This window comes from Giraffa tippelskirchi, chromosome 4, assembly GCF_054371585.1.
Source record: "Giraffa tippelskirchi isolate mGirTip1 chromosome 4, T2T-mGirTip1v1.2.pri, whole genome shotgun sequence".
Classification (NCBI taxonomy): domain Eukaryota; kingdom Metazoa; phylum Chordata; class Mammalia; order Artiodactyla; family Giraffidae; genus Giraffa; species Giraffa tippelskirchi.
Window position 1 is genome coordinate 144,459,874 of NC_137278.1, and position 27,970 is coordinate 144,487,843.

At 34.7% G+C, this 27,970-nt stretch overlaps 1 protein-coding gene across 15 annotated transcripts; it reads right to left on the reverse strand.

Moving 5' to 3' along the window:
* Positions 1–223: 223 nt before the first annotated feature.
* Positions 224–27,967, reverse strand: CPSF6 (cleavage and polyadenylation specific factor 6). Of its 15 annotated transcripts, none has more exons than XR_014082036.1 (11): positions 27,851–27,967; positions 19,992–20,201; positions 18,503–18,606; positions 14,941–15,086; positions 13,878–14,051; positions 13,638–13,748; positions 12,685–13,189; positions 10,507–10,626; positions 9,574–9,727; positions 7,534–7,723; positions 224–841 (listed from the first exon to the last, which is right to left on the reverse strand). XR_014082036.1 is itself a non-coding variant. In XM_081589791.1 (11 exons), the coding sequence occupies exons 1-10, from the start codon at positions 27,908–27,910 to the stop codon at positions 7,537–7,539; spliced, it is 1,767 nt and encodes a 588-aa protein (XP_081445917.1). In that variant the 5' UTR covers positions 27,911–27,967; the 3' UTR covers positions 224–841; positions 7,534–7,536. The 15 variants fall into 15 exon arrangements, 13 of the variants coding, with proteins under 13 accessions (XP_081445917.1, XP_081445914.1, XP_081445916.1 ...); XR_014082035.1 differs by having other exon boundaries at positions 7,534–7,726; XM_081589791.1 differs by having other exon boundaries at positions 10,511–10,626.
* Positions 27,968–27,970: the final 3 nt, after the last annotated feature.

A 27,970-nucleotide genomic window follows, 5' to 3' on the forward strand; every position in this document is an offset into this window, starting at 1 on the left:
ATCACGTGTGGGTTTTTACTAAAATGTTAAAATCACAAAATCTTTGTTGACCCCTAACACAATGACTAGATTGCTATGTCGTGAAATTTCAGTTTTTTACAAGTTTACATACCATTCAGCAAAGTCACAAGCTTAACTAGGTAAAAACAGCTAGAAAAGCAGAATATAGAAATATTAAATATCCAGGTAATCACCTATTCTAATATCAAAATCAAGGGCAAGAGACACTTAATTAGTACGTTTAATTCACTGAACGCAAGATTAGGTTGATGCATATCCAAAAACGCTATTGCAATGTTTTTTTTTTTAAACGACAGTATAAATGTCATAGTAACATTATCTTTAGATATTGCTGAACACAAGACTTTCCCTGAGGTGTAAACATCAAATAACTTGAACAGCTTTACACATCAGCCCCATTAAACAGTTTATTACAACACTACATCTATTGTAATCAAAGTGGTGCTGTTTACAGACATTATCATATGAACATTTTTTTAACAAGAACAAACTACTATAAAACAAGCATTTACTTGACTTTTTTTTTCCAATTGCTTGCACATTATAATGGCCAAATGTATATAACCAGTAATAAAGTTGCAAAAGCTTTAACTTTTTAAATCACACAGGTTTCCTTCAAATAAAACAGTTAAGCAACATAAAAAATAAAAGTAGAGCTACTGGTTACCATTTATGCAGATTTGCTTTATTCAGATCTATTCCTGTTCATTTTATCCATGAATCCTTACAGGTTCAGTTCAATCACAAGAAGCAAACTGCTGGACAAGCGTCATTTTTCCAGAAGACTGTTTTGTCTTGGAAGGTGTTCCTCTTCCTTCAGCTGTAATGTGTCAAAATTTATGATGTAGATTTTGCTATTCCCCATAATACACAGAAAAACGCTGGCTTAACTATACATACGCAAGTCGTGCATCTACTTCACTGTTACGTATTCTAACACAAAGTAAGAATTAACTGAAACAGTAGCTGCCTTTGTGATGGAGAATGCTCCCAATTTATGTGATGATTAAAAGAGATATTCTGATTTCTTTATTAAGTATTATTGCCTTATAAATTTAATGACTGAAACAAATGAAAATGTAGCAGCTACTGTTTCTGTGAAGATGGAAACATTTGTAAGTCATTTTCTAAAGTATTCATACTACAAAAATGGAAAATGCCTGTATGATTTTAATGTAAATATTTTTCATTCTTCCACATAAATTCTATATAACTCATAAACAAATGAGAACTGAATATAAATGCAATAAATTTTACAAATTAGTTGTATTTGACAGTATACAGGAACTTCTGCAAATATAAATCAAACGGACCTCCATGTTACAAAACTTGTAAATATAAGCTCAGTATGCACATGTAAATATAATGACATTCACGTACAAATCTTTAGACATATACAAATTTATAACAGTACTGTCACTCTATTTCACCTATATCAAAATATCTAATGTATATAAACTAAGCCAAAACAAGCTAAATGGGAATCTACAAATTTCATTGAAAACTCACAAAAAGAAAAAAAAAACCCAATAAATGAGATAAACTAAAATTTTAGGAATACATAAAAATGCAAACTTCAGGTAGAGGTTCACAAAGGAAACATATTCAATTAACGTGATATTAATGACCACTGAAACACCAGTTATTTGAAATATAAATTCCAAGAGAGCATGTCAATAATAAGGTTATGTAAGAGGCAAAAGGGCACAATGTTTAGTGACAGTCTTCCATAAAATCAAGAAAAATACTTTTTGCTCTACAATTAAGAATAATTAGTATTCTGTCACAACTAACTATAAATTTTCTTTCATGTCCTTTTGTCCTCAACTAGGGTGTAAGCATCTTAAGAGCATCAATACACATATTCAGATTGCCTAGCAGTAAAAACCTAAATTTTACAACTGCAAAAGAGAAAAGCAGATACTATAATCCTGAAACTTTTGAACTGTTTTTATTTGCCTTTATTTTTCATATAGATACTTAAGCCTTTTTTAATGCTACCTTTTACTGTACTTTAACTTATGTTGATAAAGCTTTTGGTGGAATTATTTTACGGAAAAAAATTAGGAAGATGGCTGGCTTTCACATATCTTTACTACTTTTCAATATACTTAAACAAACTGGTATTGAAGCATTAAAGAGAGACAAAGCATATATTCTAACCAAAAAAAAAAAAACATTAATAGGAAATTCACAATTCTTACTGCAAGAGAACACTATCTCCCTAATTATTCTGTCATACTGGAAGGGTTAATTAAGAAGGAAAAATTAAGTCACAATGAGCAAAACAAAAATACCCAACCCTTCCAAAAACCAAATGCATATTCTGCAATTTTATATCATTCCGAATGGAGAAGTTCTACTACTTTTTATGTAGAGAATCCTGCTTGTGAAATTACAACATATATCTTTAGGATGAATACATTTATTGTTTCCTTTAAAGATAAGACTTTTACTACTAGTAAATCTCTAATTTTCACCATACAGACATAAAATCTGGGGGATAATCTGACAGTTTTTATTTCTATTTCTAAACACTTTACATATATCCATTTGGAAATACAAATTTTACAATCTCAAAAAAAGGCAAAATTGAAGGCAATACAACCCATTTCCAATAACTCAATTCCATATTATAGTCTCGAATTTCTAGGCAGAAATCTACATAAACAAAGATATAAAAAAGAAGCTTAAAAGTAACAAATACATTCAGTGGTCATATTTTCAGAATACCAGGCAGTCAAATCTATAATGTCAAAGCCACACAATGTCTTGCTTTAGCTATCAGTTATAGAAGGAAGATCTATGTAAACAGATGTTAAAAAAGCTGAGACAGATGGAATCTATGGCTCTTTAATGAGTATATAAAGTGATCACTAAGTTAAAAGTTCAATTCAGAGAAGAACCTGCATTTTGAGATAAGCCCAAGAATAATGGTGTGGGTAGCCTATCCCTTCTTCAGGGGATCTTCCCAACCCAGCAATCAAACAGGGGTCTCCTGCATCGCAGCCAGATTCTTTACCAGCTGAGCTACCAGGGAATCCCAAGATAATTTAAGATCAAGTCAGTATTAACAACTCAAATTATGAACGTTTCTGTTAGAAATTTATCCAAGGAAATTTACTGGCATCAGTTACTTCATCTTTCAAGTAAAAGATTCAAAATATACTAGATATGGATCTTTTACAGGTTTTCATATTAATATACTGAATTTGAATGATTCTAATTTATTAACTCAGTATAATAAAATCCACTTTTATCTGAAAATTTCTTGATGAAAGGAATGGAGGTGAGGTGGGCAGAAGACAGAGAAGTATCTAAATACAATTCTTTTTAAAATCAACATCCCTTCTTGCATTGACTAGAACACAGTACACAAAATCTTGTTTATGGTAGATATTTACAAAAAACTCCCTTAATACCAAAACATTTTGTACTTTCATCTTTCCACTTCTAGAGACAGTACTTACCTCATTTTAACTAAATAATTTTATTACACTATGAAATATAACATGACTGCTGCTCCAGGCAGTCCACTAAATGGCAGAAATAAACTTCACAAAGAATACTCATCTTTGCTCCAAAATCTGACAAAATGGCCATTTCAAAATGAACTGTGATTTAGATTTCACTGTGAGAGTTAAAACATGCTACCACCAAGGCATATTGTATTAGTAAATCTGGATAGCATATATGGCACCCTTCCTCCTTTTTTGGTTATTAGGCTTCTTTTAAACAATGTTAACTATTCATTCTAATTAAATATTTATTCAAAACAATCTAATTCACAAACTAAACCAATGGTAGCAAATTTTACACTGAAATGAAGGTGAGAGATCAAGGTGATTCACATTGGTACTGATTTTTTTTTTTAAAGAAACAGGGAACATTAATTATTTGTAAACAAAACCATATTCTTAAACCACAGTGAGCAAAACACACTACACATACATTCTAGGGATCACTTACTACCCTATTCTCACTGCAATTAACGTACCTGTGTAGCACACCAGGTTTTGCTAATACTACTAAAAGCAAGGAAAATTAAAGCAAAAGTGAGATGTAGCATATTCAGATGAAGCAGTTAGAATATATGGGGAAACCATAAACACAGGGATGCGTAATATTAGTCTGATCTCAGACGACCTAAGAGTTACAGAAATAATTTTTAAACCTCATCACCACCAGTATCATTCATTAGATAATTAGAAGTACTTAATTTTCACCTAAGACTCAAAGTAACACTAACTCTTAAGGAGATAAAACATCTTAACATTTAAAAAAGAACATTCAATTCTTTCAGCTTTTTTTGTTTGTTTTTCCCAAATTAATGCAAAGCTAAAAAACTGAGTAAGGAATGCAAAATACCCTAAATCTTGTACAATGACAACAAAATCTAAGATCATAATATTTATGATAGGAGAAGAAAAATCATATAGCAAAGGAAAGTATAATTATTTAACCTATACCCCATACATGATGCTTAAAAATCTAATCAAAGGAATGGATAATGATTTGAGAATGTGTCAAGTCATGTGTCAGGGAGAGGAAAAGCATGAATAAAAAGTACTTTTAAAAAATCCTTTCATTACTCTTCAGTATACAAACAAAAGCAGAACCATTAACAGAAATTTGCTGAGTAGGGTTGTTCCCAACAAGTAATAACAAGAAACACGGAAGAAAATAACTATGAAAATAAAATTATTTCTGTAAAAAGCATATAATATTAAAAACACTGAACTACTTTTGTTTTGCTCAGAGTGGTCTGAGAATTGAGGCAGAAATTACAGAATATGAAGCACAAAGTATTTACATGCTGAAATTCACAATATTGATATTCTCATTAAAATATTATATATTTGAACTTGATATTAAATGCTTTTAGAAAAACTAATACATTTTTTAAATGAGAGAATGCAATTAACATTACCAACAGTTCAAACACAAAAAAATTAAGATGGGACAGACATTAACAGCTTGCCAACATCATTAAATTTCCAGTTAAATTAAGAACTTGCCCTTTTAGCCATTCATCATCACTTTAATAATAGGTCACATTATTGCTTTATTTGTATACAGACTTAACAGTGACATTCACTTTAGCTTCCAAATTACTCTTATTCCATTTAGTCCATTTAAGGTTTACATGAAAGTTCAAAAGGACTCATATTTTAAAACTTCTAAAAAAGGTCAAAAGACCTTATTTTGATGGTGATTAAATGTGCAAATATTTTTTATTTAAGAAAGTTTTTCACTTGGATATATTTAATCCCAATTCCCCCCAGCCCATTTATTCCATGTCTACATCAGCAATAAATACTTTTTGGTATATAGTATATAGCAAAGGTACAATATTCCAGGTTAACAAAATTTTTTGCACTGGAAATGCTTATGTAAAATTTTGCTTGGATGAAGGAACATAACAATATTACAACTCAATTCTGATTATAATGTACAAACAAAACATGGGAATTTTGGTATGGTACACATCAGCGATTAAGAAAAAATGCCGACAATATTTAGTTTGCAAGTTAAGAATTCATAGTTAATGTCTGAATGTAATAAACTCAAACCATGATATAGTTAGGTGTACCCATTACTGGAATGTAATGCTAGTTAATTCAAGGTATTTAAAATTAACAATGGACTTTTCAGAAAGAGTTTACCTATCTATGCTAGTTTAACCAAAACCAGTAAGAAAACCTGTTAGTTCACTTCGGATATAAACTGGTTCAGAATGCCCCTGATGGGCATGTCCAGTCCTGAAGAAGAATGAAAATGTATGCAAGTTCCATTCTCATGACTTCAGTAACTAGAAGCTTGTTGATAACTGACAAAGTCTAAGTAAAAATATAACTTGAAGGACCTGTATCTTACTTTAAATGAAATGGCTGATGAACATTAAGCATTTCACTAAGGTGGCCATAATTCACCTAAAGCAACTGATGGGCACTGGGAGTTTTTTTTAAGATGGGATCAGGCCCAGTCAACTTGGGGAGAGGAGGGGGACTACATCTAAAAACTCTAATGTTTAGTTTTACATGACACAACATTCAATTCTTACACCCAAAAACAGTATCAATTCCAAAAAGCTTAGTTTTAAAAGTAAAAAAAATTTTGCCCTATATTAAAATAATGTTTTGAAAATTATATTAAGTTCTATAATACAGTACATGGACAACTATTTTAAAATTACAGTTTGATATATATTCAAGATGCATATTCAAAATGCAAGGAAAAGTATTAAAACTTGCCTTTTCACTTCAAAAAGCTCTTAAAACTGTAAATAATATAATAACTTATTTGTATACCACAAAAATAAGACTTACATTGCTTGTTTTCTAATTAGTATTACTTAAAAAAGGATCTCATTTGCTAAAATATATCTACTGCTATTCTGTCACAGAATTACATACAAGTCTTTGGTTTTGCCCATAACAATTTAAACACTAACAGTTACTTAATTTTCAGTATTTCCCAATTTTAGTTATGGAAAATAATCATGTAAAGGGTAGTAACCTATAAGGGATTTGTTTTAGTCTAATTTAATTTGGATATGCCACCAACCTATGAAGAAAAAAAAATCTGTTTACAGAATAACTTTTGTGTCACATGCACAAGCCTTATAGTGCCCTGTTCCCACTCTTCACATGAATAAATGCTGTTCACAAATATAAAAATAAAATTACATGTGAAAATGAAGTATAAACAGACAACTCTTCCCACTTTATGAAAAATGTACACAATAGTTTTAAAATACAGAAAAAAAAGACACAATGATTATGGTTTATGAATGAAACATCAAAGAAAATTACTTCAAGGTTATTCTAACCTGAAATGTATGATTTGATACAACTTAAAATTCTCTATATGGAATACCCTGAATTCATTTTAACTAAGTAACTTTGTTATCTTCTTTGCAAATCAAAGAATACTGTTTCTTTTCTTTTAGAAACAAAGCGCAGATGGCAGGAAAAGTGCCTTTTCTTAAAAAAAAAAAAAAAAGTTTTTCTAAATGCTAACAAACCACCTTCCAACTAGCAACAAGTGTCAGATTGTCTTTAAAATTTTTAGGGATAAATAAAGTTAGTTCAAGGAGAGAAACTTTAAATTTATTTTTTGAAGTCCAAGCATACTATACTAAGAATTAACTCATATTTTATATTTTAAATCACATGCAAACTATGTATGTGATTAAGAGAATTCCAATTTTTAGATTTTAGAAGCAGACAATGAGTCCTCTTGATTATTTTCTTGCTTTCTTAGGATCATTAACAGTCTGAAACCTAAAAGCTGTAACTCAAACAAGCAATATTTAAGGATAAGAGATCAAAATGTTTACCTGTCATTACTCACCTGTCATTTACCTCAGATGATTCCAGAAGATTAAATTCAGAACAAGTAGTTGCACGATATAAAATGTGGGTATATACTGTATAAACAATAGCCTTGGAGTTATAATTACTATTAATAATAGGTATACTAAAAACAACAGGAACAAGGAATACCCACCTTCTAACGATGACGATACTCGCGCTCTCGGTCACGCTCTCGATCCCGGTCTCGGTCCCGGTCCCGGTGTCTCTCTCGTTCTCGGCTTCTCTCTCTGTAATAATCATCATGACGATCTCTACTGCGGGATTTATGACGCCGACTCTTTTCTCGTGATCTACTATGATCCCTTTCTCTTGATCGTTCACGTCTTCTAAAAGAAATTACTGGATTAATGCTCTCCATAATTAGCTTTAAAATTTAATATTTTGATGTTTAAAAATACCTAAGGCAAAAAAATAACTTACAAATATAGTTTAGACTAAAATATTCTGAACAGACAATAATGATTTACCAACTCAGCAACAAGCATGAACTAGAAATCCCATTTTAAAAAACATTCATCTAAAAATTGGGAACCAGACACACCATGGCAATACATCATATCATCTAGTATAACCACGAGCCTAAAAGACATGCAATATTTACTGAATGAAAAGCAGAAAGGTGAAGTAGAGCAAATCTCATAGGACTTGTGTTTTAACCGAAAGAACATACAGAAAAGTAGTTTTTTAGAAATAAAATTCATGAAATCACTCAATACACAATGAGATTTAAATGCTTAAAATTATCACCCATTACTGTAGGTTCCCTAAACATGTATGTAAGTATCAATCTTACATTTGTAACTAGTCAAAATATGGTTCATCATAAGTGCTACCCTGCTAAGAAACTTTCTGAAGAAATATATACATATGTCTGCTTGGAGGATGGTAGTGCCGAGAGGCATGGTGGGAAGCAAAGAAGAAACTTAGTAAACATGACCACTAGAAAACATTGAGAAATCATTCACACTGTTATTTAATAAAGAGAAATGCTGCATGAACTTCCTTTAGAAACAAACAAAAAACAGGTACTTTAACCAAAGTATATATCTTAGAAATCCTACAAATCTAAGTTCTGAAATTCACAATTAGGAAATAACTGCCTATTAGTCTAATCTCTATTTTGTATTTCTGCACCAGACAGCTCGAACTTAACAAATATTATTAAGTGTTAAGATTATGATCAAGGTATAAGTCATTCTGGACTTAAAAAGTTAGAAGACTATGTAAGATACGGTCTTTAGCTATGCAAGTTTGTTCAGATCCAAAGATCCTTAAACCGGGTCATAAAGTAGTAATTGTAAAGTTGGGGACCATGACAAAGACAAGCTCCTTTTCCTAGCTTAATGAAGACGACTCTATCACCTGGTAAGTACACTAAAGACCTAAAAGTATGTCAAGATTAAGCTTTACCTTTCTAAAGTATGTAAAATTTCAACGTTAGCAGTAACGCCAAAAAAAAAAAAATCGCCTAATTTTAAAAAATCCTAAGAAATAGATCATAAACTCCCTTGTTCAAGAAATACTTATTTAGCACCCATTCTCTACATCATTACAAATACAGTAATGAACAAGACAGGTAATTAGATCCCTCCCATTTTTCAATGTGTTCTAGTGAAAAGAAATAAGTAAGAACAATAAGCAACAATACTTTACAACAATAAGTAAGAACAGATTGCAGGAAGAATTATTAAAGAAATAAACAGAATAATCAGAATAACCTGGGAGAAGACCCCCTCCTAGAAAGATTGAATTGAGAAAAGAACAAGGAACAGCTATGTGAAGAACCAAGGAAAAGGGCTCCCAGTAGAAGTATCAAGTGTTAATACAGAAACAAGAGTTTGATATGTCAAGAGGAAGAGAAGGGAAACCAATATTGCTAGAGAATAGTGAGCAAGAGAGGTACATAATGAGGAGAATTGCATCATACTGTTTACAACGTTTACATTTGCATTATTACATTTATTCTAAGAATAAGAATTATAAGAATAACTGAAAGCCTTTGAGGGGTTTTAAGCAAGCAAACACCTGACATTTATTAAACAACAACAAAATCACATTAGCTGCTAAATAAACAGTAGTAAGTAAAATCAAAGCCTATAGAGTCCCAAACACAATATTTTTCTCTATTTGCAAAGAAGCAATTTTAAATAGACATGAGACAGGAAAGTTTTACCTTGATCCAGAACCATAAGACTTGGATTCAATTCCATGAAGGCAATCTTGCAAAGAGCTAATAAGAACTTTGCAACGATCATCAGCAGATACTTTGGATTGTTTAATTAAAGAAATTGCAGTTACCAATGTCTCAATAGCACTCCCATAATCACCTGTGAGTGGAAGGAGAGAGGTTTAAGTCAAACAAATTTTGTTTTCAAAAATATCATTTGAGGCAACCATTTTAAAAAAGTAATGCACTTTAAAATGATTATAGATGATGTCTTAATTTTTTCAGTTTCATCATTTGGGAAAGGCTGTAGTGTACATGAAGTTTGCTATTGTTATAGCTGTATGAAACACGTGATCATTTGGTAAATATGGGAATAAATGAGCTGCCTTAAGGCCCCTAAGCCATTAAATATCAGGGCTAATATTTAAATTTATACCTAAAATGTTTAAATTAGGGGTATTTCACTACACTGTGACATATAGTTCCCTTCAATGCCTTTTAAATAAAAGATAGGTAATGATTGGGAAATATAAAAATAACTACTACATGTAGATGACCCATCTTCAAAGTTGTACTTAAAAGCTTTAGGTCATGCCTAGACTTCTCTGGTGGTACACTGGAGAAGAATCTGCCTGCCAATGCAGGGGACACAGGTTCGATCACTGGTCCAGCAGGATCCTACATGTCTCGGAGCAACTAAACCCATGCGTCACAACCACTGACCCAGGGTGCTGCAACTACCAAAGCCTGTGTGCCTAGAGTTTGTGCTCCGCAGCAAGAGAAGCCACCACAATAAGCCAGTGCACCACAACTAGAGTAGCCCCTGCTTGCCGCAACCAGGGAAAGCCTGCCCACAGCCAAAACTAAAATCATTTTTTAAAAGTTTTAGGTCATTCCTAATAATATAAATAAGAAATATTAATACAGAAAGAAATACACAAACCAGCACTGGCATCAGACACAGCTCTTGAAATAGCACTGCTTGAGATTGCCCTATTTCTATTCATGATTTCTTCAAACTCAGCTTCACTCAATGGTGTTCTTGCAGTATCCATTTCCCTATAAAATCAAAATAAACCTTAAATCATACTCAAAAGATTTCCTAAATTAGTCATAACAGTGTAATGCTATTCAAATAACTGCTTTTGACAAGTGCCTCAGAGCTAATAGTTATTTTCTCATATTGAAATATGCTATTTTTCATACAAACAGAGCAGGTGTATGCAATATTCCCTTGTACCATTATCTTTCAGCTGAAATAAAGTAGCAACTTAAAAACCTATCTTTCTGGAGGTCAGAAATGCTATATCTACGTAACTGTAATAAAATATTTTTTTAGTCATACAAAAACATGTAAAAAAACTGTTTTGATGTCTCTCTATATATGTATGTCTATCTAAGCAAAACATGCTGACTGCAAAGAATCGAACCCTACACAAGCCAGGGCCAGAATCTGGTTTCATTTACATTTGGATCCTTTAGGCGCAGAGCCCAATTCACAACAGAATAATAATAATAAATGTCTGACTAATAAAATTTCATGAGGGACAAGATCTTAGACCTATCTTGTGTGCCCCACTGAATCCCCAGGATATCTGGCAAATGAAAGACCCTCAGTACCTACAAATATTTACTGAAAAAAAGGTAACAAAATCCCAAGATTTTCTAAAGCTGCTGGATAACTTAAAAATTTGTGACTACGTGTGTAGTACAGAAAAGGTAGACGTTTTGCCATCTTAGTTATTAGTTACTAGGTAGGATGTTGAATTGAGGCAAGCAGAAGCACTTCATTCAGATGAGATGAGGAAAAGCTAATACAACCTTCTGCATGTTTGTAAGGTATTACTGTTACTCTCAAAACTTTATAAACAGTCTAACCAAATTACAAGTTTTTCAACATTCATGTATGATTTCAGATAAATTCTGTGATTCATACCCATCCTATTTCCTTAAAAAAAAAAAAGTAAGATCAGTTTTCTCACTTCCAACTAAAAATTACTCAATAATAACCAAATATATATACACAAATATTTTTAGAAAAACTGATACTACAGAAATTCAATTATGTTAGAAAAAAACATGAGATTCAAACTCTAAACTTATCAAACCAAGCCACCTAATCCACCCCCATACAATGAACACTTAATAGGTGGTTGATCACTGGAATTAAGTTGAGTAGAAGAAAAGTTGTGCTACCCTCCTAGATGTAACATTTCTCAAAAGAAAACAAAGTATTTCAGGCACTCAAAAAGACACAATATCTATGGATAGATAACTGTCACAAGACTTTATCTACAACATCAAATTTATTTCCCTGGCCCTGTACACTTGTATGAAATTAGGCAGATGCTCAAATCCATCCCCGCAGGACATTGTCAGACAAACTCAAATACAGAGTAATTCAACAGTAACAGTTAAAGAATATAAAATTAAACAATAAACTCACAAGAAACTGAAGGGGACAAATTCAATAGTTCTTAAAGATTAACACAGCTCTCCAGATTACGATTTGAGCATGGACAGCTTTAAAAGTACTTTAGTTTCCATGAAGCTTTTCTCTCAGGATTGCCACTAACTATTTTAATTCCCATAAAGCCTATGTTTTACAAGTCTTTGTCTACCCAAAGATGCTTATAAATTATTTAATGTTCCCACTTTAATTACAAGTTAGTAACTTTGCTACACAGGACTCCTGATAAGCATGAGACACTATCTAATAAACCAACCTAATTTCTGAAACAATGAAGAAACCTTAGCTTTCCATGCAGTGTCATCAATGGTACATGATATTGATTTTAAAATTTTAAAAGTAGCTTGAGGATCCCATTAGCTTGCTTCAGTATCTTTATCAACCTCTTTTAACTTAAAAATGACGGAAACAAAGTGACTTGCCCTAAAATCACAAGGCTGTGGAAGTAGTAGAGCTGGATTATTATTCCGAACCCTGTTCAGTATGTTTTTCACCATATCATACTGCTTCTTATAAGAGAAAACATACAGAAAATTATGTATCCGGGGAAAGCTCCTAATTTCTTAAAACTTCACAGACAAGAGTGAAAAATAGCTTTTGCAGATCAAATATACCAAGTCTACTTTTATAGATGCATACTAACTTACCTCCCAGGAGGCCCATAGTCACCCCTATCATATGGTGGAGGCCGGCCATATGGATCTGTTGGTGGTGGGCCTCGGCTATCTGATGTAGGCATGCCGCTGTTAGTTGGTGGAGGAAAGAAAGCTGGGTTCACATGTGGAGCTGGCGGTGGGGCCCCTGGAGGTGGTCCAGGAAGATGCGGAGGAGGAGCGAGTGTAAGGGGTGGCCCAAGAGGGCCAGGTGGGCGAGGTGGAAAGGGGCCTGGAGGTGGAGGTGGTCCCTGTTGTGGAGGTGGTGGACCAGGAGGGGGGCCGTAGCCTGGAACTGGAGGTGGAGGACCAGGAGGAAGCGGACCCAATGGAGGCTGCCCAAAAGGCTGTCCAGGAAAAAGAACTGGTGGTGGAGGACGATCTCCTCGATTAGGAGGCCCAGCTAAAGGAGGAGGCAGAACCTGACCAGGAGGTGGAGGACCTGGTGGACCAGGTGGGCCTGGAGGACCTAAAGGTGGACGTGGTGGAGTCTGTCCAGCTACAGAGTAAAGGAGAGAGAGAAAGAGAAAAAAAAGAAAAACACTTCAATAAGGTGTTTTAATCTTCATGCCACAATTATACTTTTAAAGCATAACTCATAGACCAAGACTCTTTCTCTTTAAATGAAACCCATATGGTAAATGCTACACTAACAAGTTACAAAGGTGAAGTATATCCTTACACATTTAACTAGCTCAATTTAATGCTTAAGAAAAACTACTGAAACAAAAACTTTAACAGATTACAATGCTTAGAGATAGTTTCCATCTTTCAGCATACACACACTTCTTACAGTGAAATCACCCACCTTATAGTCTACTCTGATGTCAAGCTAGAAAGTGAAACAAGGAAAAATGGTCTTGAAAGGATTTTTTAAGAGGTAAGAAAATAAGACGGATGTAAATATTCTATATATAAGTCAAGCAAGTTTGGAGAAAAATAAAGACCTTTTAGGCCAAAAATGGGTAATTCCTCTATGCTGTGCCCCATATGCCATGGAATCCTAGTTTCCAGGAACAAAGGCCGAGTTCCTTTAACAAGATGCTTGATCAAATTTCCTGGATTCCAAAAATAGCATAACAAGGAGAGTAAGTCACATTAATAATGCATTACTTGAAAAAGAGAGAAAAGGAAAAGAGGTATTAGGTAGACACATTTTATCCATGGCAATTTAAGAAAAATTTTACCTGGAAAAGGTGGAGGTGGCCCTCCTGGTCCTGCTGGCCCAGGAAATCTGTCCCCACCAGGAACAGCCCCTGGAAAACGGCCCCGTCCTCTACCACCTTGTGGAAATGCTGCACGTGAACTGCCTCCTGGAGGACCAGCTTTACCTTCCCCAGACATTTGTCCTGATTGTGTAGCTGCAAATATCCAAATACTCATAAATAGCATTTATTAAAATAGTTCTCTGATATGTAACCGTTAGATATTAGAAACAACTCTAAATCAAAGTTTATGTATACTGCTTACTAACTTACAGATGCCTTGGGCCAGTTCAAACTACACGAGAAGTACCCATTTAGGAAAACATTCACATCTATTTAAATTCTTTTGAAGTCTCAAAAGATCTATGCTTAAATGTATTTCTGATAAACAAATAATGAGTTACTTTCAAAATACCAGTATTCTGCAGCAGCCAAGACCAAAATTCTCTAAATTTCAGTAAGTATAAATCATTCAAACTCTTTAACATTCATCAGTTAAGTTTTAAGTGCTAGAACATTTAAGAAAAACAACCACTCAAATTTCTATTAATTACATAATCATCCATTTATCTCTTTAAGTGATAACATTCTTAAGTATATAATGGCAAATCTTTTCTATAGTCACTTTACCAAGTGGTGATAGGTCTTGGTGCCAAGCAGAAAATCAACGAATACTTTCTGGTTATCAGTAGTTTCTCCCCCACCATAACAGACATCCACATAACTTTCCTTCAACCTAAAGATTAGAATGTAGTTTCTTCCTTTCTTTAGGATGGGAATGACAGGATAAGAATGGCAGGGCTATAAAATTTGCACAGTGTTGTATAATGTTGGGTCTGTAACATTTAGAGAAAAATGGGAATAGGTTTCCAGTACACGGAACCAGTCATAATCAGTAATTTAAATCAAACTCAAAGCATGCATTTTCTAAAATGGATTCTCCAATGAATATAAAGATGACTTCTCTAATACAACATGTAACAAATGCTAACAAGACTGGTTAAAATGCATATCTTTTAATAAAAACCTCTGAGGGGGTGCTTACTTTTCCTGGACTGCATTTCAAATTGACTCAGGAACTGTTTATTGCATGGAGTTACAACAGGATTCTGACCATGAAGCTCTCTCTTAGGCAACAGATCCATTAATTTTTTTGAGGATGCTTCAGATCCAACACCAACAAGGGCAAACCTAAAAGGTGTTTAAAGGGATGTGGGTAGAAAGTGAGGAGGGATTAACTATTATTGCTGTTATTAAAAATGAAATGGTTTGAATTTAATTTTACCTACCAAAGAAAACAAAGTATTTCTCAGAATACAATGGTCACACTTTCATCTTTAACTTTTTTTATAATAACGTATTATTCAAAGTGAACAGAATTCAATGCTTTGTTTAGCATACTCAAGAGTTTTACAATCATAGCCACATCAATTTTAAGAACATTTTCATCACTCAAAAAAAAAACAAACCCATAACTGTTAGCTGTCACTCCATTTCCTCCCATCCTCCAACCCTAAAGAACAAATCTGTAGATTTGCCTATTCTGGACATTTTATTAAATGTGAATAATATGGTGTGTGGTCCTTTATGGGGACTAGCTTTTTTCACTTAGCATGATGTTTTCAAGGTTTGATGCATGTTAAAGCATGTGTCAGTGATTAATTCCTTTTCATGACTGAATAATATTTCAGTATATATATATATACCACATTTCCTCAAAATCCACCAACTGACCGGCATTTGGGTTGTTTCTACTTTTTAATTATTATGAATAACATCAGCATAAAAAGATGCTCAATATCATTAGCTAACAGCAAAATGTAAATCAAAATTGTAACGATACCACTTCACACACTAATCAAAGAGACAATTAACAAGTGCTAGTGAGGATGTGGGAAAAACTAGAACCCTCATACACTGCTTGATGAAAAAATATATAATGGTACAAACACTGACAAATATCCCAGCAGCTTCTTAAATGGTTAAATATAATAGAGTTAAAATATGATCCAATAAATCTCCTGGGAATTCTCTGGTGTCTAGTGGTTACGAGTTGGGGCTTTCAGAGCCATGGCCCAGGTTCAATTCCTGGTCAGAAAACTGAAATTCTACAAGCCTCATGGCAGGAAAAAAACAAAACAAAACTGAGCATATAAATGTACCTAACAGAACTGAAAATATTATGTTTGTACAAACTGGTACATGAATACAGAGGAGTATTATTCTTAAGAACAAAATTAGAAATTTTTATAAATGCTGATAAATTTAATTTCTTTCACTAAAGATTTTTCTGTCTGTATGAAAGGGTGGCTTTGGAACAGTTGCAAATCATATGGGAACTACAGTGTAATCTATTTAGATAAAAGAAACAATTTCCTTAAAAAAAATGCCCACGCTAAAACTCATATATGAATCTTCATAGGGGCCTTATCCAAAATAGCAAAAATGGAAACAACCTAAATGTCCACCAAATGATGGATGAAATTTTCAGAATTTCTGAATTTTTGAAATTTTAAATGTGGTGTATTTATATAGTGTAATATTTAGTGGAATATTAATATTTTTTAAAAGTACTGACACTTGTTACAACATGATGAGACCTGAAAATATTATGCTAAGAGCAAGAAGCTAGGCACACAGGACCACATTCTTTATGACACCATTTCAGAACAGGCAAATCCACAAAGACAGTTACTAATAGACACAGGATTTCTTTTGGGGGTGATCAAAACATTCTAGAAATAGACAATGATAATGGTTGTACAACTTTATAAATAAAGTCCACTGATTTGAATGCTTTAAAAGGATGAATTTTGTAGTATGTGAATTGTGTATCACTAGGAAAAATAAATTTAGAACAGAAAAAAATGAATGCATGTCAATTCATAAAGTTATACAATATTCTAAATTATTCTCAGAAGGCCTCTTAGGAGCCTTTACTCCCTAGCCTCTTAGGAGCCTAGTATTCAAAATGGTCCTTTAACTAGATACTGGTCAACGAAGTCTGCTGTTTGATTCAAGATTACCTTGGGTCACAACATTTAGAAACAATTTAATTAATTCACTAATTTAAGAAACATTTATTGAGCACCACTTCCTTTATGCCAGGCCCCAGTCTAGGGTTAGGGAATACAATAGTGAACAAAGCTCTTTTGGAAGTTACAATCTAAATCTAGTAGGAGACAAAACCATAAATGAATAACATACAATGTAAGAAAAGCGCGGAAAAAAGGAAACAGTGATGGGAGCCAAAGATCTTGCACAGTGTGGCAAGAGAAGGGGAACTCAGGCAGAATCCTGAATGAAGTGAAAGATCCCAAACGTGGATATTTTGGGGAAAAGTAAATCAAACAGAAGAAACAATATAAAGGTCTTAAGTAGCAATGTGTCTGAGGAACAGCAAAGACTAATTAACGTAGCTGAAGCAGCAAAGTAAATAGCAGTAGGAGATAAGGTCAGAGATGTAGTGGGTAAACAGGTCTTAGTGCCTTATAGACCACAGTGAAGATTCTGGGTTTCACTCTGAATAAAAGGGATAATCAATAGAACATTCTGAGCAGACAAATATTGATGTCACTTTTTTTCAACTTCTGCTATGTGTCTATATAGACTGTAGAGAATTAGAGTGAAGGCAGGTACACCAGGTAGGAAGCTACTGTTCAAGTAAGAGGTAACAGTTGCTTGGACCAGTCAGTAGAAAGTAAGAGAGAACAGTTGCTTGGACCAGTCAGTAGAAGTGAAGTTCATGAAAAGCAATCAGACTCTGCACGTTTGAAAATATTCCTAGTTATTGTACACTGGATATAAGATAAGCACATTAAGCATACTTTTTTATCATTCTGTAGTTAGCAAATTATCTTTTAAAAAATCCAAAATCTATACCAAAGATTTAAATAAAACATTATTTATAATAGCCAAAAACTGAACTCAAATAACCAAAAATAAGAACTGTAAAATAAATTACAGTAGCAAAGTACGATGGAAAGAACTAATACATTAGAGAAGATGTATATTTATTGTTAATTTTTTTTTACTGTGTATCAAACATACTATAAAACCTAAATTGCAACCCTATTGTTTTTGCAATAAAAATATAAGCACTAGGAAAAAACCCAAAAGTATATTCACTAAAATGTCAAGAGTAATCACCTACAGATGATGACATTATATCTTTTTACTGTCTTATTTTTGGACATCTGTATTTTATAATGATCCTACCTCATCTGTGTAGTTTAATAGTTAAAAAAAATAAGGCAAAACATCTATGCTACATTATTCTTCAGTTGCCCATCTTCCAATACCCCTTATCCATGGGGATAGTAATGCTTCTTCAAACTGTCGTTGTTCAACCACAGTGGAGAAAACGCAGGAAAATTGGAAAAGAGACCTAATCTCCCAGCTCCACTAGTTTTAGGGAGGTAGATCACAGGATACATTAAATGGGTATGAATTTTTGCCCAAGAACCTCCTGTCAGTATAGAAAAGAAACATCCTACGCATGCGTAGATAAGTATTAACTTCAAGGAAAAGTCACCCCTAAAATTGTAACTGCTAGCTACTAACTCCCACTGGGTGAAAAAACAAAAGAATTAAAACAAAATTCTTACCCCTTTGACTGGCCATTTGCCCGATTTTCAAAAAACTTTATCTCCAAAATATCATTTACTCCCAAAGAATGAACTGCTTCAGTTAAGTCTTCATCTGTTGTCCACTGCAAGATATTTCCCCCTCATTAACCATCAAAACATATCTAAGATTTTTATTGTTTCAATTTAGTTTTAAGGGTAAACTCAGGATAAACAAGAGAAAATTAATCTTTAGTGCAAACTATGTACAATTACTGCCAGTCAGTCTCCAATTTTTAAATAGCACAAAAGCACCTGAAGACATAATTTCGTCCCTTGATAAGAGTTTTGGAAATAGAAGGTACATACCCTCAGAGAGAATATAGAATTAAAAACAAACAAAAAAAAACCCTTAATGAGTTTTTGGTCTCTTCCAGCTTTCAACTGCTATGACTTTAAATTATCAGTAAACCAATCTCACCTGCTGCTTTTTTCTTAAAAGAAATTATTTGGGAAAATAAACTCCACCTTGTTTCAAAGTAAGTATACAAAACAAAACCCTAATGTGTATTCAGTGCCTACCATACCCTTTTATCAAATATTTAATTATCAAAACATAGAAGTCCCATTTTACATATAATTCCTATTTTACACTCTATGCAATAGAGAGGTTAAAGAAGTTGTCCAAGTTTATAAAACATATATAGGAGCCAAGACTCAGTCTTACTTAGCAATCACACTCTTTATATCTACAACGCTACTGTCTCCAACATTATAAAAATTGCTCAGATGGTGGGAGATTGTCCAGTTTTTTAAATTTGTAAACATTAAAAAATACTATTAAGGAAATGTACAGTAACAATTAATTTCTAGGCAATTTTTAAATTTCCAAGTATGTGTAATAAACGTTTCTAAATACAGATGCAAAAACTCTACAGGACTATTTTAGTAAATATTTAAGAGTCAATGCTAATAAAACACAGATAATAATAACATTGAACATCCAGCTAATGAAACTCCAATCAATAAACCTCCAGTCTCATAAACCAAATTAAAATACAACGTATAACAGCAGTATTTCCATAAATCAGATTTCAAATTTAAGAGCAAAAATGAAACTCAACATGTCTGTTATTATCATTTGGATAATGAAAACTCTTAAAAACAAGAATCATATTGTGTATCTTTCCTTCTACATTTCTGAATCCTGGTTTGAGACTTTATGTGAGCATTTTCCTTTGTAAACTGGGATAGCTGAAGTGTAGGAGTAGTAAAAGATAAAATAATTGACCTACATTTAACTGGAATCTCTACCAAAACAAGTTGAATGTCTACAAAATTCAGAACTAGAAGATTCTGGTATTTACTACATTTAAAAGGTGCATGTATGCCCCCCCACTTGGTGCGTAAGCAAGTATGTAGACCCAATTTAATAACTTGAAATTCTAATTTTATAAAACTGGAGAAAAATTAACTACTGGAATAGTTTGAAATCAATCACCAAGGACTTAATTCAAATCAAGTCACTTACCCATGTTAGATTCCCAATATACAATGCAATTCTCTTTCCCGTATACGTATAGACAACATTTGGTGCTGCTCCTTTACCCACATCATCACCAACAGTTGGTGGGAGAGTATCCATGTAATCCCGATCTTCTGGGGCATCTCCATTATTTGCAGATGGAGAGATGACATCATCATATAAATCTATCTGATCATGCCCACCATATTCAGCTTCCTGAGATACAGAAATAATGTTCTAGATTATACAATAGATGACTTCTAAAACATACTTAGTGCAAATTTATTCAGCTATTTTCTTTTAAAAACTTGGTAAAAGACACAGGTCAAAGATCTCAGTACAAATCTTCTTTCACTTTATGCCATTTCTTGAACGGTGCCTATAAAGTGAATTTCTATACAATGAATCCTATTTCCCCACTGATACTTATTATAGGAACTAACATTCTTCTAGGAACAGAATAACATGTAGACAAAATAAAATAATAAACTTTTCATGGAAGCAAAATACTCTAAAAGTAACAACACTGAATACAAATTTTTGATACAAAAATATCACAGACAAAAATCAGAGCCATTATGAATCTTTAATATTTTTAACTGCAGAAAAATACAACTATTATTTTCTATAGTATTCAGGATCATGCTTCCCAATTCTGTGGAAGCTATTAGTTTTAGAAAAAGCATAGTTAAGCTAAGCCACAGGAAGGGGATAAAGAAATGTGGCTATGTAAATGATTCTATATGTCACAACAAATGAACAGGGGAAAGACAAACAAATAAAATACAGGTTAAACTATTCAAATTAGTATCTATTAATAGTTCTATTATTCTCAGTCAACAAAGAGTTAACGCTTACCTGACTTCTTAGATATATAGTCAACTAGCAAGAGATAGCTACATGATCAAGAGAAAAGGAACAGGAACAAGGAAGAATCTAGTAAAGTTTTGCCATCAAGTGTCACCAGCAGAATTAAAACAAGGCCAGTAGATGCCACTTACACGCCTAAGTGATATGCAAGTAAGAGGAAAATGAAAAATAAGCAAGTATGTGAACAGGAGAAAAACGGAAAAATAGGGTTCAACCTGTAAATAAGAACAAGAAAAATGAAATGCAGGTATTGGCAGAACACTGAGCATCATTTAAATTGCCTTTGGTAACAGTTATTGGGCCACTGGCTTCAGTAGCCAGTAGCAGAGGGAAAGCTCTATTTTTGTCTTCCTTTCCACCATAAAGTACCTAACTAGATGTGAACTATTTCATTCTGAAAAGTGAAAGCGAAGCCACTCAGTCGTGTCCGACTCTTTGCAACCCCAAGGACTGTAGCCGACAAGGCTCCTCCGTGGAGGTAATAAAAGAAGAGAGGCAATTACACTTAGAAAACGAATATAATTCCTATCTTCTCCATTAATACAATTCAGTAAGAATGAATACAAATGGCAGATAAGGAGAAGCTAATAGTGTTAGGGACTAACCATTTTATGGATAAAGAATGACACAGAAAAGGCATTTGTAATATGACTATGAACAGATCAACAAAATACTGTTATAATAAAGTCCCAAGGGGACATGGCTCTTGTTTTGCTATTCAGAAGGAAGCCAGAAAAAGATTTTTTTTTTAAAGAAACAGAAAAAGAAAAAAAAAATCTAGAAGGGAAAATACCACTTGTAACACACAGCACTTCAGGTAATCTTCTGCATAATGAAGTTATCCAATTTAGTGATTATGCAACAGAATCTCTACATAACAATATTGTTATGAGGCTGAATGTATTTAACTTACCTAATAAGGGACAAGATCTTAAGATAAGTCAGAGAAGTAAGCCCTCTTTAGCAACGGGCAGAAACTAAGACCACAATCACTGAATAATGCCATAATTTTGTTTCCACAGCAATACCAAAATAACCTTTGAGAACGGAGATTTTTGAAACCAAGGAACACGATCAAACTGCAGTGATAGTAAAAATTAGAAACAAGAAGGGTGAGTTTTGTTAAGAAGTTTCAGTGTAGCTAAACCTTCAGGTGGCATGGCTGCAGCAGTGATTCCACACACTTAAGATACCAAAAAGTTTCCTGCAAGGGGTAGCAGGCACTTTGAAATCTTTTGCAATCCAGTTTTGTACATCAAGTACAATTATTGTTACTATTATTCAAAAGGAGTTGTGTTTCCATCCTCCTCAGCAGAGACTATAATCACAATATAAGGTTTGAGGGAGAGTAAAACAGAATGCAGGGTTTATTAATAGTGGCACTAAAAGTATTTTGATTTATACTTTCACGAAATATTATTTGATTTTTCACTAGTTATAAATCTAGGAAAATGTTCACGTAAGTAGACAATAACTTACAAGCATAACAACTAACCTGATGAATCCATCCATGAATTCCTATGTTGACACCAACCAATTTTCCTTATTGATATGATTCTACCAATATTTACAATCAGGCACTTGGTCTGGTAGTTGGACTGCTTCCAACTGATTGAAATATGATGCTAATTGAGACCATGGTCCTGGGGTTTGATCTCCAAGAGGACTAGTTAGCTTCGCTCAGTTCCAAGGCCACAGCCTGTACTTTTAGCCCCATGGTATGCATTTGGACTTGGTGAAAAACTATTAATGAATTTGAATACATTACCACCATTACTAAGAGGCAACTCAAAACACACACTCTTCTGTAGTATCAGTAACCTTCCTTTTCAACTTCACCATATCACACCTATCCTCCAGATTAAAAAATAATAATAATTATATACAGAACACACCCTACTTTCTGTTCCCACTCTAAAAGGGGGGAAAACATGCATGTTCTGAAATTACATAAAATATGTATCACAAGTCAGGGCCTCCCTGGTGGCTCAGTGGTAAAGAACCTGCCTGCAATGCAGAAGACCCAGGTTCAATCCCTGGGTCGGGAAGATGCCCAGAAGGAAATGGCAACCCACTCCAGTATTCTTGCCTGGAGAATCCCATGGACAGAGGAGCCTGGCAGGCTACAGTCCATGGGGTCCCAAAAGAGTTGGGCATGACTTAGTGACTAAACAACAACAATAATACCACAGATCACATACAAAGAAGGTGAGCTCTGAAAGTCTATTGGACAAACTTTGTCAAAGAAAAATAGTCAACAGTGTAAAGTTCTATATGCAGTCTTTTCAATTATTATCATTGGAAAATTTTAATGGTACTCAAAAAGAAAAAATAATCAATATTACCCCTCTAATTATTTTAGATTACCAAATATTGCCCAACTTGTTCATAGCAACTAATAACCAATAGAACTATACAATATATAAAATTTCCAGTAGGCAACAGCTCTTAGGGTTTGTTAAAAAAAAAAATCCACTAAGTTATTTCATTCCCAACATTTAATTACTATAATCATTTTAAAGGCAAGGTAGCCTTTCAAGATGCTGCATCTCAAGATGATGTTCCTCATGATATATGAGTAGCTGTAGCCAGGTCAGAGACAACATTTAAATTAAGATGGATAGTAAAATAACCAAATTTCAATTAGCTCCTCTTAAAAGCAATGTTTCTCAACCTTTTTTTCATTATCACCATGCCCTTGCTCTGAAGTGGGACATACTTTCCCATATAATTTTAATGTCAGATATACTGTACATCATTGGGATGACTGTGGTAGTTGTGCTATAACCTTCACTCTTCCTGACAGGCACAATACTACTTTTGGTGTTCCTAAAATTGCATTAATGCCACTCCTGCATTATATGTTACCACCACTAACATCACAGCAAAGGCCACTTGTTCCAAGTTCCTCTATCGGAAAAAAAAAAAAAATTCCATTTAGAGAAATATAACCAAAATATAATTTTGCCCTTATGTTTTCTATACCATGGAAAAGAATACACTAACACACAAAATCCACAAAACAGATAATCTAATACATACCTATCTTTTTAGAAAATATTTCACTTTCTGACTTTGTTTACATTTCAAGTAGATTTTAAAATAAGTTTGTAATCCCTGTTAAAAGATCAACTAATGGTAAGAAAGTCAATTTGGTACTAAAAATATGCCACATAAACCACAAAGTGAACAACAGAATGAACTAGTTATAAATAATAAAATAATTAAGAGTTCCCGCTCCCCTAAACATTTCTACCCAAGTTTCTGAATCAGTCTCTACCTACCTCAGTTTCCATCTTACATGCCTTATCTTAGAGGGTTCTCTATTCAATATAAATTTGGTAAAAGTAAGATTTTGCAGATATTTTGCTAATAAAACTTATTTTCCAAAATTAGTTAACATTGGCTATAGTAGATACACAATAACTAAATGTAAAGCAGAATGAGTCATGTTGTAAAGACAAGTACACTTACAAGGATGTCTAAGTCTGTAACTTCCGAATGAATTCTTTCCCACTATCTACATACATTTTCATTTTAAAGTTTGATTGTCAGATCACTGAATGAGCACTGCTCTCAGTGACCTACCACCAGGTACATCAAAAACTAAATTCTACATTAAGGGCTTTGCTCCCCAAACAAGCAAAATATACACTACTTCAGTGCACCCAGTATAAGCTTTCCTGAAGTTCAGAATTTGACTTCCCTCTCCTCTCCTCTGCCAACAGAAACTTTACACATAAAGATAGACATAAAAGAGTGATTTCTGTAACACATGACCTGTCCGAGTGTCACAGTTTTATGTAATCCCACTACCGTGCACTTAGTCTAGACACTATCTAAACTTTGTATCCTTCCTTGTTGGCATATAAAATACTCAAATGTATACTGAACAACTGAGTTGAAAAAATTTAGTTTAGTTTAGGTCAAAATAAAAGTCTGTAATTATTAAATATGAGGCTAGTAACTACTACCTTCAAGTACAAATTCCAGTTCAAACTGAACTGATACACACTATCAATTCAGTTGACAGTGTGAGAGGCTGAAACCAACAGCTTTCTTTTCAACTCCAAATCCAAGTAATATAGAGGTTTGGAAGGAGTTCAAATTCTTCCACTTGAGCAACTGTTCTCAATTTGGTTCCATCCAGAGATCTTCAATTTAAGAACTAAAGAGCAGCTATACAGGATAACTGAGGCCCTTGTACCTTCTTCCTTTCTCCAATTTTATTCTTCACTCTAAATTCATCTGGTGAAGAAAGGAGTTGTTCCATAGCTTCAGTAACTTTTTTCTCACACCATCTCCAAATTAAAGTTTCTAAGACAGTTGAATGTCTCACTTTTTGAAATAGGTTTACACTGCTCTTTACCAAAATACATACATGAAATAAAACATCATACAAATATAACTATTTAAAACAGAAAAAATCAAAAACACATATATTACAAAGAATTTCAAAGTATACAATGCAATTAAAACTACAGCTCACATTGAAGAGATTTTTTAAATGTTTACAGCAGTTTAGAAGCCGAAATAAAACCCGTTATACTTAGCAAAACATTCTACTCAACTACAACAAAATAAAGTCAGTTTAGCCACCAGCAGAAGTAATGTCACCAGCTAATAAGAATGCAAATTAAATCAACAACAACAATTTTATAGTTGCTTCTAATTCTGTTAAAATTTCAGGTAAATATTTCAATACTAGTAACATTTTTAAAAATTAAGAACGAACCTTAAAAAACCATCAACTATCCTTTTATGGCCATATTGTGAACAGGAATTATCACAGCAAGCAGTAGATTACAAAGGCCAGTGATACACAAAATAATAACAAAAACAAAGCCTCTATTTAATGCCATTAATTGATTCAAAAGTATAAAGATCTTAGAGGTAAAAACCATTCAACTACATGTGCAATATAATACTATAGGTAAAATCCACAAAATATTTTTAAAAGAACCCTATAAAGCAGTTCATCAGGGCTACCAAATTTTAATCTCTTCTTACCTCCTGTTCGGTCAGCACTAGCTGGTGCAGAGGGATAAGCAAGTATCACTCCATCCAGCTATACAGTTGAGAAAAATGCCCATCCCAAATTAAGTATGTAAAAGCCTAAAAAGTATTTCATTAAAACGTTGTGAACAAGGCTCAACTTCTAAAATTGTAGTCCAGCTCTTCCTTTACTGTGACTAGAAAGACAAAAGGAAATATATTTTCTTGGAAGAGAGCTAAAGAAAACTGACTTGAACATTTGGTTTTTTACTTGCAGATATGGACCTCCTGTCGATGGAATGTTACACTCATTTGATAAATAAAAGGAAATGAAATTTCCCAGAGATCTTTGTTTACTGACCTTAAAAAAAGCATTAGAATCCGACTGTGTTTAGTACTCAAGGTAACTTTCTAAATTGTCACTGACACAACTCAGGCACAGCAAAAACAATTTAAGCGCCAACACAAGAAAGATTTTTAAACTTAACATTTGATAACAATGAGTTACATTTAAATATAGTCTCTTTTTTAATGGAGTAGAAAACATTTAAAGTTAACTGAAATTTTCTTCTAGTATTTAAATTTAAGGGCACCATCTTCCCTCAAAAAAAAAAAACACACAACAGATTTCTAGTTTTCCCTATTTAAAAAAATCCTTAACTCTTAGCACAAATAAAATCCTTAATGCAGGGGGGAAAAAAACCCCACAAAAACACATTAAGCAGAATTTTACTAAGCTCCTCACATGGACCTGGAAAACCTAAGAAAGCTATTAGAACACTGCAGTTAAAACACAATTTGCTTTTTTTAATGTGTTACTATATAAAAGACAGCAGATGTGACCAGAGTGCTTACAGCTTAAACGTCACTGCTCTAGTAACAACCTTTTGCAAGGATGCACAACATCAGACATCACAGCTCCGCAGCTAGTCCTTCTAGGCAACTGTGGCCTGCGAGGTACCGGAAAAACCTTGCATTCTCACTTTCTCCAGCCTTTCCAAACCCCTCGGAGAACAGTAAATATTTTGCTTTCGGAAGTCGGGAAACAGCTATAATCCTTTATTTTAGAACTAACAAACACCATGTGAATTTCGGGTGAGATTCTTTAATCACTACTCTGCTCTCTTCTCTTGGTGAGCTACCATCTTTTTTTGTTCCATCCAACCCTCGCGCTTCCAAGTCTTCCTTTTGGCCCGGGTCACCTATCTTCACTGATATTTTCATCACAAAGACCGAGACTGGGCACAGAGGCACTGCAAGCCCTCGACCACCGAGGTAAGGGCCAGTGCACCGACTTTTTAAACACGATCCATGAGTCCGAAAGTCAAAGGACTTGTTGCAAACGTGCCCGCACTGAAGCCGTCTTCCCAAAGAGTAAGAGGAGGAGGGGGATGGCGCCACGCCGAAACCTGTAGCAAACGCGGGCAGGGGAGCTCAGGAAGCTGGGCGCGCGGGATACAAAGGGCCGTGATCGCGGCCTTCCATGAGGCGACCGAGCGACGACAGAGACACAAAATGGAGCGACCGAAGGAATCGGAGCCCGAGCGGCAGGGCCGGGGGGCAAGGAGAAGGCCGGCGCGCGCCCCGCCAGGCTTCCTCCTCCACCTAGCCGCGGAGGAGGGGGCGCAGGGGCGGCCCGTTCTCCCCGCCGCGCACCCGCCGCCCAGCCGCCCGGGCCTAGCGAGGCGGGAAGCGCCCGCCGGCCTCCGCCAACAATGGGGAGCGAGGCGGCGGCGAGGGAGGAGCCGGCTGTGGCTGCACAGTGGCTGGCGTCCGCGCTCGGGGCCCCGCGGAGGGTGGCGGCGCCCGCCGCCCACGAAACGACGCGGTAGAACGAGGGGCGAGGGGGGCGCCGCGCCGGGATCGGGCGGCGCGGCCCACGGGCGCCAAGGGCGCACGGTCTGCAGCCGCGCCGGCTCGTGGCCCGCAGCGGGCCCGAGGTCCGCGTCCCGGCCGCAGCGCCGCCCACTTCGGCGGCGTGAGCCCGGGCCCACACGTACCTGGTTGAACTCTTCGCCCACATCCGCGTAAATGTCTATATGGTCCACACCGTCCGCCATCTTCGCTCGGCCTCGGCCGCCACCGCCGCCTCCTGCAGGTCCGCCCGCCGCGGCAGCAGC

Excerpts from the sequence above, each read along its gene's own strand:
- CPSF6 (XM_081589788.1), bottom strand. The coding sequence starts at position 27,910 with ATGGCGGACGGTGTGGACCATATAGACATTTACGCGGATGTGGGCGAA. Across the intron at positions 10,627-12,684 it reads GACTATGGGCCTCCTGGGAG|GGAAATGGATACTGCAAGAA; the intron begins GTAAGTTAGTAT and ends TTGATTTTATAG. Across the intron at positions 7,727-9,573 it reads TCTTATGGTTCTGGATCAAG|AAGACGTGAACGATCAAGAG; the intron begins GTAAAACTTTCC and ends AATTTCTTTTAG.